The sequence below is a fragment of the Anser cygnoides genome, chromosome 8 (assembly GCF_040182565.1).
Source record: "Anser cygnoides isolate HZ-2024a breed goose chromosome 8, Taihu_goose_T2T_genome, whole genome shotgun sequence".
NCBI classification, from domain to species: Eukaryota; Metazoa; Chordata; class Aves; order Anseriformes; family Anatidae; genus Anser; species Anser cygnoides.
Genome location: NC_089880.1, coordinates 30,540,039 through 30,553,079, shown reverse-complemented (window position 1 = coordinate 30,553,079; position 13,041 = coordinate 30,540,039). Strand labels below are relative to the sequence as shown.

General features: G+C 39.4%; 1 protein-coding gene across 18 annotated transcripts in view; it reads right to left on the bottom strand.

Moving 5' to 3' along the window:
* Positions 1–13,041, bottom strand: part of NFIA (nuclear factor I A) — a 351,994-nt gene that overhangs the window by 51,566 nt on the left and 287,387 nt on the right. For 6 of the 18 annotated variants that reach the window (XM_048062022.2, XM_048062024.2, XM_048062023.2 and 3 more), the window contains 3 exons: positions 11,528–11,614; positions 10,457–10,495; positions 1,837–1,965 (listed from right to left, as the gene is read on the bottom strand). The exons of 4 other annotated variants lie outside the window; for them this stretch is intronic. In XM_048062022.2, coding sequence (XP_047917979.1) covers positions 1,837–1,965; positions 10,457–10,495; positions 11,528–11,614 — 255 coding nt within the window. The remainder of the gene's footprint in view (positions 1–1,836; positions 1,966–10,456; positions 10,496–11,527; positions 11,615–13,041) is intronic. 8 more of the 18 variants (XM_048062027.2, XM_048062033.2, XM_067001545.1 and 5 more) reach the window with 4 other exon arrangements.

The window sequence follows — 13,041 nt, the reverse complement described above, 5'->3', positions numbered from 1 at the left end:
CCAGCAAAGAACAAAGAATGAAGTCTGGAACAAAATTTTTCAAGGATGATGACACTTAAGAATCCATGGATGGATTCAGAGGGATTTTTCCTGAAAGTCTTTAAGACTTTGTTTGCGAACAAGTATAAAAGAGAAGAAGACACTCCTAACAGATGTTGCAGAAGAACAGTTTTTGCTTAACCTATTAGATACCATGATAATTAGAAAATATGTTACTTTTTTATGGAGACATCCAAACAAACAAAATTTGGGAAAAGGAATCGTTGTATTTGCTCTTTCAAATTCTGACAGTCTTTGAATGTTCTTCTCACATGGATGATTGGTAACTCCAGGTGCACAGAAAAAGTCTTGTGAAAACAGACTGTAGATGGGATTTAAACAAGATCTCAATAGTGACACATTTCCTGTCTAAATCACACAAAAATCCAAAATAGAGAGGGTCTAAATAGGGGCAGACAAAGGTGTTTAATGGTCTTAAAAATGATGTGAGGTAAAACAGCTAAATAAAGAAAGGACCTATTAACTAATCAATCGACAATTCAAATCTGAAAGGCTGAACTTCTAAAAGAGAGGAATTCAGTGTCAGCTGATGTGCACTGCATATAATGTTAATGGAACATTCGTATTATTCCTACTTATATCATCAATTATCAAGGCTTTTAAAAGATGATATATTTGCCAGATAGCTCAGATCCAAAATCCAATGGAAATAAGCACAGAACTTAGATACCTAAATATCTTCTGAGGATCTAGGCGTGTCTCTCTCAAGGTAATAAATAATTTTTATGGGATTAACCACAACAAATCAAAATACATTTAGTAGATTTAACAAAGCTCAAATAACCATGAAGTCCAGTTCTGACCTCACTTCAACTTAGTGCAATCCCACTATGCACACCACATCACCTGGCACTGTGTGAAGAGGCTACTCGTGGTTTATGTTGCTCTCAGTAAAACCACACTTATGCCAAGCAGACATTTCAAAATAATTTCTAGCGTGAATTGCTAATGTCTTTTTATCCTTCACCATTTGACAAATTTCTTAATAATCTTCTTTAAATAAAACAAAATTTCATAGCAGAAACATGTCACAAAGATTCATCCTTATCTTTATGTTTTCCAAAGAGGTTTGTAAGATGATTCATTCATTGTTGTATGTTACTATGCCCAAGTGTGTTCCTTTTCAAATGAGAACTGAGTACTGCATTTAGTTTTCTAGGTTAATGCAAGTGCATTTTTTCTAACAAAAATTTATAAGCACATCTAGACCCAAAGAACACCTCTGTTACTTGGAAAGCCAGTTGGAAGAGTACTGTGAAGAAAACCAGCCAAAGCATTGCAGGAACCAACTTCAAAGGAGTCCAATAACAAGGTGGTTCTTCAGCACACCAATACCAACAACACAAGCACTAAATGACTCGCAGAAACAAAGCATCAGTGTTGAAAGACAGGCATGGTTCAGAAGTGAACGATGAGTCCCTGTCTCAAGCAGTTAGACTGAATCTATGTTATGCATTGATACAAGCAGAAGACACTCTATGTAATATATTCTGTCCCTTTCCCAACCCTCTTCAAATAAAACCCCAAGCCCCCCGAAACCAGCATTTCCACCTTAGCAACTGCTGAATTGTCATCAGGAGTTTTACCAAACAGCCCAGCCTCGCAAAACCAAACACAGGTCTTGACAACTAAAACCTCCAGGTTATCGAGCTTTTGAAGCACGGCCTCTCACGGGATGTGTCACACGTGGTGATGACTTTCCGTGGAAAAGCGCTGGGGCAGTGGGTGCTGGAGCTAACGTTTAAGCTGCCTGGGGGCTCTTGGGTTAAGCCTCACCTCTGGGTCCTGTAATGACAGGTCGATGGTGCTGTGTGAAAGCCGTTCCAAGGGAGGAGGTCTGCGAAGGCGAGGGACTGCTGAAACCAGACTTCTCTGACTTCTTTAATGTAGTTGGCGATGGCATTCCTGGCAAGAATGATTGATAAGTGCAATTTAATAATGCTAGGTCATGGAACGACAGCCTATGCATTGTGAAAGTGGGTGCAGAAGCAGCTAGATAAACTTAAAGGACAAATGAAATTGAATACAACAGCAAGCTGAAAGCTCACTTATATTTATGGTCTTTTTTGAGGCAGAAGTGGCCATGGTTTGCTGTGAGCAATGAGTACTAGAAGGCAGCCATATTTTTCTTTTAAATCTGAAATATGGATAAGATGCAGCTTATTATTGCTACTGAAACCTACTCTGCTTTATTTTTAGAAATGTGTAATAGCTGGAGCATTTGGATTTTTACAGGCTTTTTATGAATTCTGTCTTTCACTTACTGGTTCAGTAGATTGTTGAAAATGGATCTTTTAAATGTGCTGCAAGACTCAAGGCACAACTAGAGAATGAAGTTTGCAGAGTCCAAACTCTGCCCTTCCTTACTCTCTTGACTTCAAAGGTATTTGAAAGTAATACATTTATGTGGTTCCCTTTTGCTTTCAAAAATTTTTAAAGGGTGAATGGTATTTTTGTCTTTATATTAGAAGCCACAGTGGAATTATTTCAGAGTTGTTATTATGCCCTTGAACTATATCAAAGGCTTCCAATGAAAATCAGAGTTAAGTTGCCATTGGGTGAAACCTCTCCCATGGACAGGCAGAAATGGTGTAATGCCGATATGCCATTTTGTTATATTCTATGAGAATAACTCTTGTTGATATCCTATCAAGCCCGTGGTCCTTTGAGCTTCTATGTGGTATCAAAGAAATTAAAGGAATGAATACATAGGCTCTTAAAATCAGAGTTTTTATTATGTATGATTTATGCTTAGATAAAAGGATACTGCAGCATATAGATGATGATGTATGTGTGTCTGTATTATTAACTATATTTTTATAGATGTAGCGGCATATGGATGTTCTGACTATCTGCACATACTCGGAAAATATATAATTTCCGATATATACAGTACATCACACATTTTGCATATCTGTAGGGATATAGCAAAACAAAGTTGCAGAATTGCTGAGGTTTCAGGTGAGAAAGCAAAAACTAAGATAATGTGGAAGTTAAACTTCCACCAGCAAAGTCATTCAATCTTATTTCCAACTCTGTATTTTATAGAATTTAATTGTTAAAAATGGAAGAGAAGGGTCTGGACAATATTATCTCTAGACAATATTATTAACTTTATATTTAATAACACTAGTTTTATAGTCCCTGGGATCTTGATTGCAATAAGCAGGAGCCTTCTTGTACTTTATACACTATACTGCTGGGGTCTTAATGGTTTCAGTGAGGTTTTGCAGTTTATATTTCAGAAAGCTAAATAAAGTAAGAGAATGGTTAGAGGTACAGTGCTGTAGTTACAGCTTTCTGTCTTGAAATTGTTGGCTACACGGGTTTGCTGTTGTGATGGTTGTTTCCTAACAGCCAGAAAAGCTACATACATAATCTTTTAAAAATAATAGTTTGGAACTGACAGAATATTGCGTAAGAAAAATGTTTGTTTGTTTGTTTTCTGTATTGCTCTGAAAGATTTTGGGGTACAGACAAAAGCATGAGGGTTGAGGTTGAACTAAGGTATTTCAATGAAATACTCCAATACAGCCTGCTGTGTTTCTGCTCAACAGCTTGCTGGGATGTAATTTTATTACTGCTCTTTGTTCCCGTGGCCATACCAGAACAAGGATACTCAGAAGTAAAGGTGCTGTTGCACCAGATGTCCTTATGATAGAGGAACTGGGGAGGGAAACACCAAATGAGTGTGACCCCCAGCCCTAGGCACGAAATCAAGGGCCAGTGCCACCATTTGTGTTGCTGGTGGTGGAGGAGCTACGTTGCTGGCAGCAAGGCCATGGATACATCTCTGATGAGTTGGGCTGTGGAAGGCTAGGGATGCCTCCAGGGCAGGTTTTAATGTAGCAGGCTCCATCCCTCTGAGTGCGAAATATCACGGACAGAACAAGCCACCGTTTGTGCCGAGGGATTACCCCAGTAAAAGACGCCTGCTGCTAGCTGCTCGAGCGGCGACGTCGTGCAGCGCTCCTGCGTGGCGGCATGAGGCTGACGGGGAGGACTGCAGAGCCTGCCAGCAGGGTGCCAGCAGGGCACGGCAGGACCCGAATGGAGCTCAAGGATGTAGGGCTTGGGGAAGGGGCAGAGGGACCAGTGGGATGTGGTTTAAAGCTGCAGCGAGTTCGTGTGGTTGTGTCTAAGCACTGAAACTTGAGGCTCTGCAACAAAACTGGTGCATGACCTTGAACTGGGGCAGTGCTGAGCAGTGCCACGCTCGTACGGGGATGGATTTTACAAAGTTGAGACAGCTGTTGGCATGTTAAAGTAGAGATTTTGACGTAACGCTATGTGTAGAATTGAGTGGAAAGCCAAATTGAAGCACTGATAATTGGTTGCCACTTTTATTATATTTGTTTGTTATTGTTCTGATTGCCATCGTTATTACTACTGCTAATTTTTTTATTTCCGTATATTCTGAAATGTGTTGGTTTGGAACGGTCCAACTCTACCATGTTTTTATTTTGTTTGAGGTTTGTAATGACACATTTTATCGTGAGTGATCATATCCATCAGATCTCAAGAAAAAAATGGCTGCCTCCTAGTTCAGAAGAATATGCAAACAGGAGCTTAATTACATCACTTAATATTGACCAAGAGAAAGAATGAGATGAGCTTGCCAGCTCATTTCCAAAGCATGTTTTGTCCTTTAAGAGGGGAGGGTATGACAGAAAGTTAGGCAGTGCAAAGCAATTAGCATCATTCACATTTTATGTTGCGCTAGCATGGTGCTCTAGCAGCAAAATTCAAACATTCTTTGAATGGGTTAATAAAAGAAGAAATACAGTCAGCATGCAAGAGAAAGGTTTCCAAGAACAAGCCAAAATATGTCCCATTCTTCTAAATTTATCACAGCCATGTCACATTATCCTTGAGACTGCCAGGAATGTCAATTTTTTTGCAATTTAAAAAAAAAATATCTCATTTAGCACCATATGTTTGGTTAATGTGCCTGATATATCCTGCGTATTCTTTAGTCCATCCATTTCTAATACTCATTTTTCTTTTTTCCCCCTCGCTAAGCCATATGTTACAATGCTGGTCATTCTATCGAAGTTCCTTTCAGGAGCCGAGAGTGAAAGCAAGGGAACTCGGGTTTAATCACCCAGAAAAATTTACATCCGACTCTACAGCTCTCACTCTTAGGTAAGCAATCTCAACACTTCAGTTAGCATTGTAGGTGCCCGGTGCCTGCGAAAATCAGGCGACCTATGAGATAGCATGTTGTATATGCACAACTGTGAGGCAGGAACTAAATGACTAAGTATAGAATTAGGTGTTTAATTTTTGGCACCCATGTTTGAGGCCCTTGGCTAGTTTTAAAGGTCTTCTGTTTCATACCTAATGAGTTTTAACACATTTAGTGGTCCCCAGTCCTCAGCTTCCCCTCCTGTGTTGCTCAGGGATGCAGGAAATTAAAAAGTTAAAGCTGAAGCTACCACGGGCAGAGCCCAGGGAGGATGCTGCTGCCTTGCACGGCTTTCCTCAGCATTGCTCCCACGAGGGAATGAATATCGGGGACCGCTGCACTGAGCACCAGATTTCAGCACTTCGTGTGGCAGTGCCAACCTTTAAGGACACCTCGGAGTCCCAGCCCTCCTCTGCTTCCTCCGTGGTGCAGGGCAGCAACAAATTACTCTGTCCCCCCAGCCTGTCTCAGCTGTGCTGGCCGGTGAATAGGGAATGGAGCCAAGGATCCTCCCCATTCCCTGCCTCTTTCTATCCATCTGCTCCGAGCAAGGAATAAACAAGAACAGCCAGAACACAACGGCTGGGTAGCCCAGGTGGGGTTTTAAAGTGTTCCTTACTATTCTGCACGTCCCACTGTGGTCCAAATCACAGTCATACCTGGCGTTTTTAGGAAACACAGATTTCATAATCCAGGTCTCATTCTCCTCTGAATGTTATTTAGACAGCAACAGAAGAAAATCAGACTTAGTCTATTTTCATCTTATGGCAGCTTTTAAATACAGAATAAGTGGAAAAGTTAATTGCTAAATAAAAAAGAAAATAAAGGGACTTGTGGCATAAAACACAGATGGAAGTCTGAGTGGGTGTGTTAGTTTAATTTACTGTACTTGTATTCATGAGTCTGTATAAGTATATATATGCCAAACATATATGGTCTTCGCCTGCTCCCATTAACATGAATCAGGTTTTTTTTTTCACTGGACAGAGGGAACCAGATCAAAGATCCTGATGGTGCTAAATGGAACAAGATGTATACTTTCGTATTTTTTTCCAAAAGGAAATATTAATTTGACATTGGTTTTTCAGTTGAAAAGAATTTTAATTGCAGTACACAATAAGCAGAAAATTCAGACAACAATAATCTTGAAACTGTTAGCAGCATTATATTTCTATCAAGGAATTTGAGTGCTTTTTTCAACATTAGAGCTTTCTGAATTTTCATTAATTTGGCATTTCCCTAAACACACACGTTATTTTGTTCATTCCACATCATGCATCACACCCTTTTGCTCAATGCATAATGCAAGCGTAAATGGGATCCTTGTCCTTGAGAGACTCTGGTTACTGGAGCCATTTCACGGATGTTGAAGTCCCGCAGTAAGACTTTCCAAAACTCTGCACTTCGCAAACCTCCAGCCCAAGTTTAACCAGTGAATGCACAGGAATACTTCATGTTCCTCATCTTCTAAGGGGCACTGGAGCATTGTGATGTTTTTAATTCCTCTACCTCCTTATGTCTGCTAGTACTAGAAACGCACCACATAAGAGTCTTCCTTGAGTACAGCTAAAGATCTTCAAATTTTCATGTATGAGGCTGATATATATTTAAATGGACCAGAAAATGATGTGTGAGAATTGAATGCACCAATCCTGCCCAGAGCAAATAAATATCTATTAACCTACTTCCACACAGCTATCGAAAATTATGATTAACTTTGATGAAGCGAATGCAGTCACAGCACTATAAGAGGAGAACAATTCCCCTCTTCTCCAAATTTACAGCTATATCCATATCTATATGTTCATCCAATTTCACTTGTTAATTACTAACATTATTCTGACTACACACATCTTACACAGTAACTCCATATCAAGTCAGTCACACTGGTAGACCAGCTTATATTCATCTCCAAAGATGACTTTTGGATAATCACCCCAAAATTCCCAGTCGCTCTCTGTCACTAGGCTCTTGATGAAGTTTTTGTAAATAACAAAAGCTATGAATGAAATATGGTTTAGATCTTCATTCCCAAGGGACACTCTAAAAAGGAATCACGGAAGCTCAGATATTACCAGGTGGACCATGAACTCAACAACATGCAAAACAAATAGATGATGCATAAAAACAAGTTGGCTGTTGAATAAAAAACTGGTATGTGGGATGACTTTTTCCAAGGATTTTTCATCCTTATGTGAAAATTATTCCAGCAATATCACTGAAATCAATATCAACAGAAATGCTGATCAGCTGCTTTTTTTTTCTGGGGAAGCCTTAATTTCAAGTTTCTTGAAGTTTTGATGGCTATGCTACTGTCAGTCATAGTAAGTCTGCTCTACTTACTGCTGAGCAAACTTTATTTATCTTCTGCTGAGATATGATCACACTAGCTGCCATCCGTCAGCTTACTGTACTAGTTGCTCCAGTATGCGCAAAATACAATGCAGATGGAAATTCACTCATCCTAGTGAAGTGCTCTTTAGTTTCTGCGTTTTGGATGTGTGCTCGCTCCTCTGGTCACGTTCTGAGTTACCATGATCACTGATTAACTACCTGCCAGTGAGCACCTCACTTCACAAAACAAAATCCAGCTTAATGAACAGTGATTTTACAGAAGTAAAATGAAAGCTCCCCATCTATCCACTTATCAAACTACTGCATATGCATCACCAACACACACAACCAGTTTCCTCAGAACTCGACATCTGACGGATCATCAGGAAAACAGAGCTCATCTATCCGTACCCATCAACATCGTATCATAGGTGACTGCCAGATACTTAAGAAGCTATCCAAAAGAAATGTCACAACTCTTTTTCAAGACACTACAAAAGAAATGTTCCAAATAAAATAAAGCAAATGCACGTACAAGTAAATGAGCCAAAGAACTTAATAAAAAGAGATTGATTAAAATGAGGACCAGAATGTTCAAAAAGGACTAAGAGAGAGAGGTGCCAAAGGTGCATTAAATGGATTCAATGGCTTTAGGTTTTAAATGCTTTTGGACTCCTCAGCAATTTTTAGCCAAAAATGATCATTCGAGTTAGAATCAGGATTCTGATGCCACTTAGGATAGAGACGGTTGAAATTTCTGCTTTGTAAATGAGTACTGCTCCATTTACAAAAGAGAAGTATCAGTTTTACCGGAGGAAAATCTTCTCTACAGGTTCTTAAAACTGCATGACACAATCTTCATTATTATTTTAAAACTCTACCCCATTAAAATCTACCTTAAATATTTTGGTGTGATGTTTCCATACAGCGTATTATCTTGTCTGCTAATATCTATGTTTACAGCATCTTCTGGATTGTTTTAGCCTTGTAGATTAGCCTTCATCCCTGCTTTGCTGTCCAAGTGATTCTTTCAATAACTAATAAAGTGGTAACCAACATATTGGCAGTTTCCTTAAAATATAATTAGAATTTTATATTTGAAAACTTTAATGAGAGGTGTAATAAACAGCAAGATGACAGTTCAATTTTCTCTCTGATCTAATGTTAGTTTCAGTGTCATTTTGCATTGTATAAATATATATTTTAATAAGAATATTTTTTTCTAATGACGTCTTTAAACATCCAGTCATTTAAAATTCATTATTACATTTGTTTCATTTCAAATGTTATCTGAGAGTTTTTCGGCATACTTGGCAGATTAGATATAGCAGCAGGAACAAGCTGCAGCCATCCATAGGAGAATATACCTTTATGTGGGTGCTTTGGGGATGGAACATCTATAGCTGTTAGGCAAAAAATGCCATCATAAATTTGGATGGCATTTACAAAGCCCTCTAAAAAGTCTTTGCATATGATTATAGCTGAGGTATGATATTTTTGCAAGTAAAAGACCCAGAATAGATTTATGTTTCAACTATATCTTCCTGAGATGCATATGGATGCTAAATTGCAAGTGATACTAAAGGGAATTTTAGTAACTGAAGAGGATGGAGTCAAATTTTCTGTTTTATTTATTTATTTATTTATTTTTTTCTCAAAAATCATTTGCTCATTATTTGCATGCCATCAAAAACCACTGGCTATCCAAGCTATATATAACAATGATGGCTGTTAAATGCCAAAGGCATGAGATGGAGATGGGTAAATATGCAAATTTTTTAGACTTGTGACCTCAGTTACTGCATGGTAATGTTTTTAAATTACTTTTATGATGACAAGACTAAGTTTGGTGCTAATATTGGTTTTGAAGACTTAATCGGTATACACAGCCATTGAACATATGTTTTAATTAATAAAATGACTGTAGACAGGAGTGAAAATAACTCAGGTAATCTAACATGTACTGTAAAGTCACCTGATTTCTACACAATTTGAGGTGAAGAGTTTATACATTATTCCAAAGAAAGAAAGAGTTGCAAGCTGAATTCATGTGCATCGTACCAAACTGAAATGGATTTATAATTTGACAGGTCAAGAGTGTACTCATGGAACTGTTATGTATTGCTATCCAGTGGTTCTTGGTATTTTTATGATATGACTGCCTCGGTTTGACAGTCACAGGACTGAACAGTCATCTCATTTCTCCGTAACACAAAAAATCATTTGTAGCTGATCTACAGCTGCTGTGCTCTTTTCCTGGAAAGTGTCCATTGCTAGTTGTACGCTGGTGAGCGGCTGCTGCAATGGCACTGTGGACCTGCCACCAGCAACTCCTGAGCAAGTCTTGGCAGCTCCCAGTCAGCGAGAACTTTAATGGCTTTCCAACAGATCAGTTCTCAGACAGGTGATATCAGACAGGCGAAATCAGCCTCATTTTTCGGCATTCCCAATAGCTTTAGTTTTCTGGAGGAACAAAGAATCCTCCTGGAAAAAATAAAATGTTCCCATTGCAGAGCAGGCAAGAGCGCAGCAGTTTGGCTTTGGCTTCATTTCCAGAGGAGCTCTGTCTGCCTGTGTGGTCTGCCCAACACCTCTCTCATCTCCTGTGCAATTTTAAACACATCAGACAGGGAGGCAGAGGGCTCGCAGGGAAGAAGTCCCTACGTTTCATGGAAACAGGCATGGAAAGGGCAGAGGTAACATGTAAGTGCTCCCTCCAGGGCTGTCACTCTGGCAAAATGCTTAGCATGAGCCCTCCTACTAGACACTGGAGAACCCACACAAGAGGGACAGCTGGTACATCCCCCCAACCACCACAAAATGTCTATGCACCGAGAACAAGAGCATTGGCATTGTTTGAATAAGCACACCCACCATGAAGTGCTCCGCGGTGTTCGGGGTTTCTTAGATATCCTAATTTTATAAAAGAAAGTAAAAGAAGAAAAAAGAAACAAGGTGAGAGAGAACACTATCATATTTTGTAGCAAGCAGGATACTGTGTGAAATCTTGGCCCAGTGAAGTGATAAAGGGGAAGCTTTCAGTTTGCTTAACGGAAAACTTACGAGGAAATAGTAAAATTACCAAAATAGCACATTGCAGAAAATGGGTGCATTTAGGTTCAATTAAGCTGTAAAAAGGAAAATGGCACTTTAGCTTACAAAAAGTGAAGGGACAGAGGGAGCTATCAAAAGTAACTTTACAAGATTTGTATGCATGCGGATGCTGCTTCACTGGACCAAGAAAGCTACAGTATGGGACAGGATTTTTCTTTTATTAGACACTTTGCTAGATAGCTTTGTCGAACCTCAGAAACTGCTGCTCTGGCATTATGAAATAATCCTACATAACTTGATCTCATGAGCTTAGGAACACAGAAAAATAGCCATGCCAAATCAGATTACAGGGATCCACCTAGCCCAGTATCCTCTCTCTGACAGTGGTAAGTAATGGATGCCTAGAAAAGAGTAAAAGACCAGGGAAAGCATACACAGTGGTAATTCTCCAAAATGCTCTCCCAGCCTCCAATGATTTGTGATTCAAGGACTTCTAAGACGAAGTTGAAATCATAGTATTGAAGGTACTCGAATCCAAATGCACAAATTTACACCCCCCCTCCTCCCCTTTTTGGATTTCAACCCCCATGAGATTTCTACTAGTCACATAGAAAAGGTTTCACAGTTTGGTGCTGGCAAGTCCAGTGTACTTGCCACTAACTCTGAATGAGCTCACAGCTTTCAAGCCCAATGATGTTATGTGTATAAGAGCATCCAACACTTTCTCCTACACAAAAAAGTGACATGTGTACTGAGGTGCTCTAAGTGTATATACTTTGGGAGATTTTTTTTTAAAAAGCAAGAATCTGGCTGTAAATTGATATTAACATTTTCCAGTATATGTGTAAAACACATGTTTCAGAAGAATAGAAGAGAGAAACTGTCACTCACTGGGAAGCTTTAGAGCTATCTGGCTCCCTGGGAAACTGCATGCAACTATTCTGGTGTCCAAGGGTTTGACCAGTGAGTTTCCTCTTCCTGCAAAGAATGAATGCAGAAGTAATAGAAAGTCTGAGGGGGGAAGATTTTAGCAAATGGCTAAAGATACTCCTATTCTGCTAACTTCAGCAGGTAGGAAGCAGGTTGTGGTGGAAGAAAAAAGGGTGGGAGAGGAGAAACGCCTACCTTCTCCTCCCAGCAGTTAGCAGAGGGAAAGGGCAGGAGACTAAACTAGGAGAGACTCACACACTTGCAGTTCAGCCCTCTAAAATCCCTTTGTGGTGCTGCATTGACATGCAGTGATGCCGCCAGGTCATCGCAGTCCCAGCACTGCCACACAATGTCAGGACGTTCTGCTCTGATTGCCGGGGGTCTTGCTGTGACTCCCTTTCATGATGGCAATTGGGGACTGAAACTTAACGCTCTGGCATGGCACAGCCTCATTCACGTTGTCACCAGTTGCTTATAAAAATCCCATATGCCTGGGCAGGAAAAGTGACTTCTTGAACATCGTGCTTATTTTACTACCCACTTTTCAGGGGAGTTTTCTGAAGCTGGAATTAATATTCTAATCAAATTGGCACCTACGTGTCAATTTTTTACTTCATTTTAAAAATAATCGGTAAAAGTAAGGCCCTTAAAAAAGGTTCATCCTTTCATTTTTTGATGGCATATTGACTTTATAAGATTGTAAAGGCATGAGTGATATATTAGGGAGTCCCTATAACTTTACTTAAAGCAAAAATTAGAAAGTGATCGAAAAGTTTTATAGAGGAGAGCAGAAATATAATTTTAAGCCTCTTAAAATTGCCTGAACTGTGAAATCAAGTAATGAACACTAGAAAAGGATCTGTCAGCTGGAATCAAAGCTTAGACTAGTCAGCATTTTCTTCCTAAACCTTATTATGACGAAGATTTTTCATCTCTGCACTCTGTTCAGCCCAACAAATAAACCGGCTTGACCTCCACCTGTTACTTGGCGAAGTCTGCTGTCATCTTTGACTAAACCCTTTTCTTCCCCTTCAAAGCCCTCTGCACCACTGAGAAGGTGGGAAGATGCAGCTGTGCGCTGATTCAAGTGGATACCAGTTCATAACCAGACAGCATTTCACAGCACAAATTACAAGCAACGGAGGAGAAAAAAAAATGTAGTGCCAATGAATTCTGGAAGGGGGCAACATTTTTCATCATTTTAACAATGAGATTTTCATAGAAAGAAGTACTTTTTGTGTGTGATATTATGAACTAGCATTTGGAGCAAGAAACATTTTGCTTATGCCATGACAACGAACCTATGCTAACACCACACATGAAGAATTAAAGAACATAATGGAAGCTATTTGTGTTTCTTTTATATTGCAGAAGTTGAATGCAGTAGCTATTTCAAGGAGGTTCAGCTCCAAATGTGTGTACTTTTCTGGACTTAGAAACAAGTCATGGCTACTCACTGCAACATTGCTAAACAA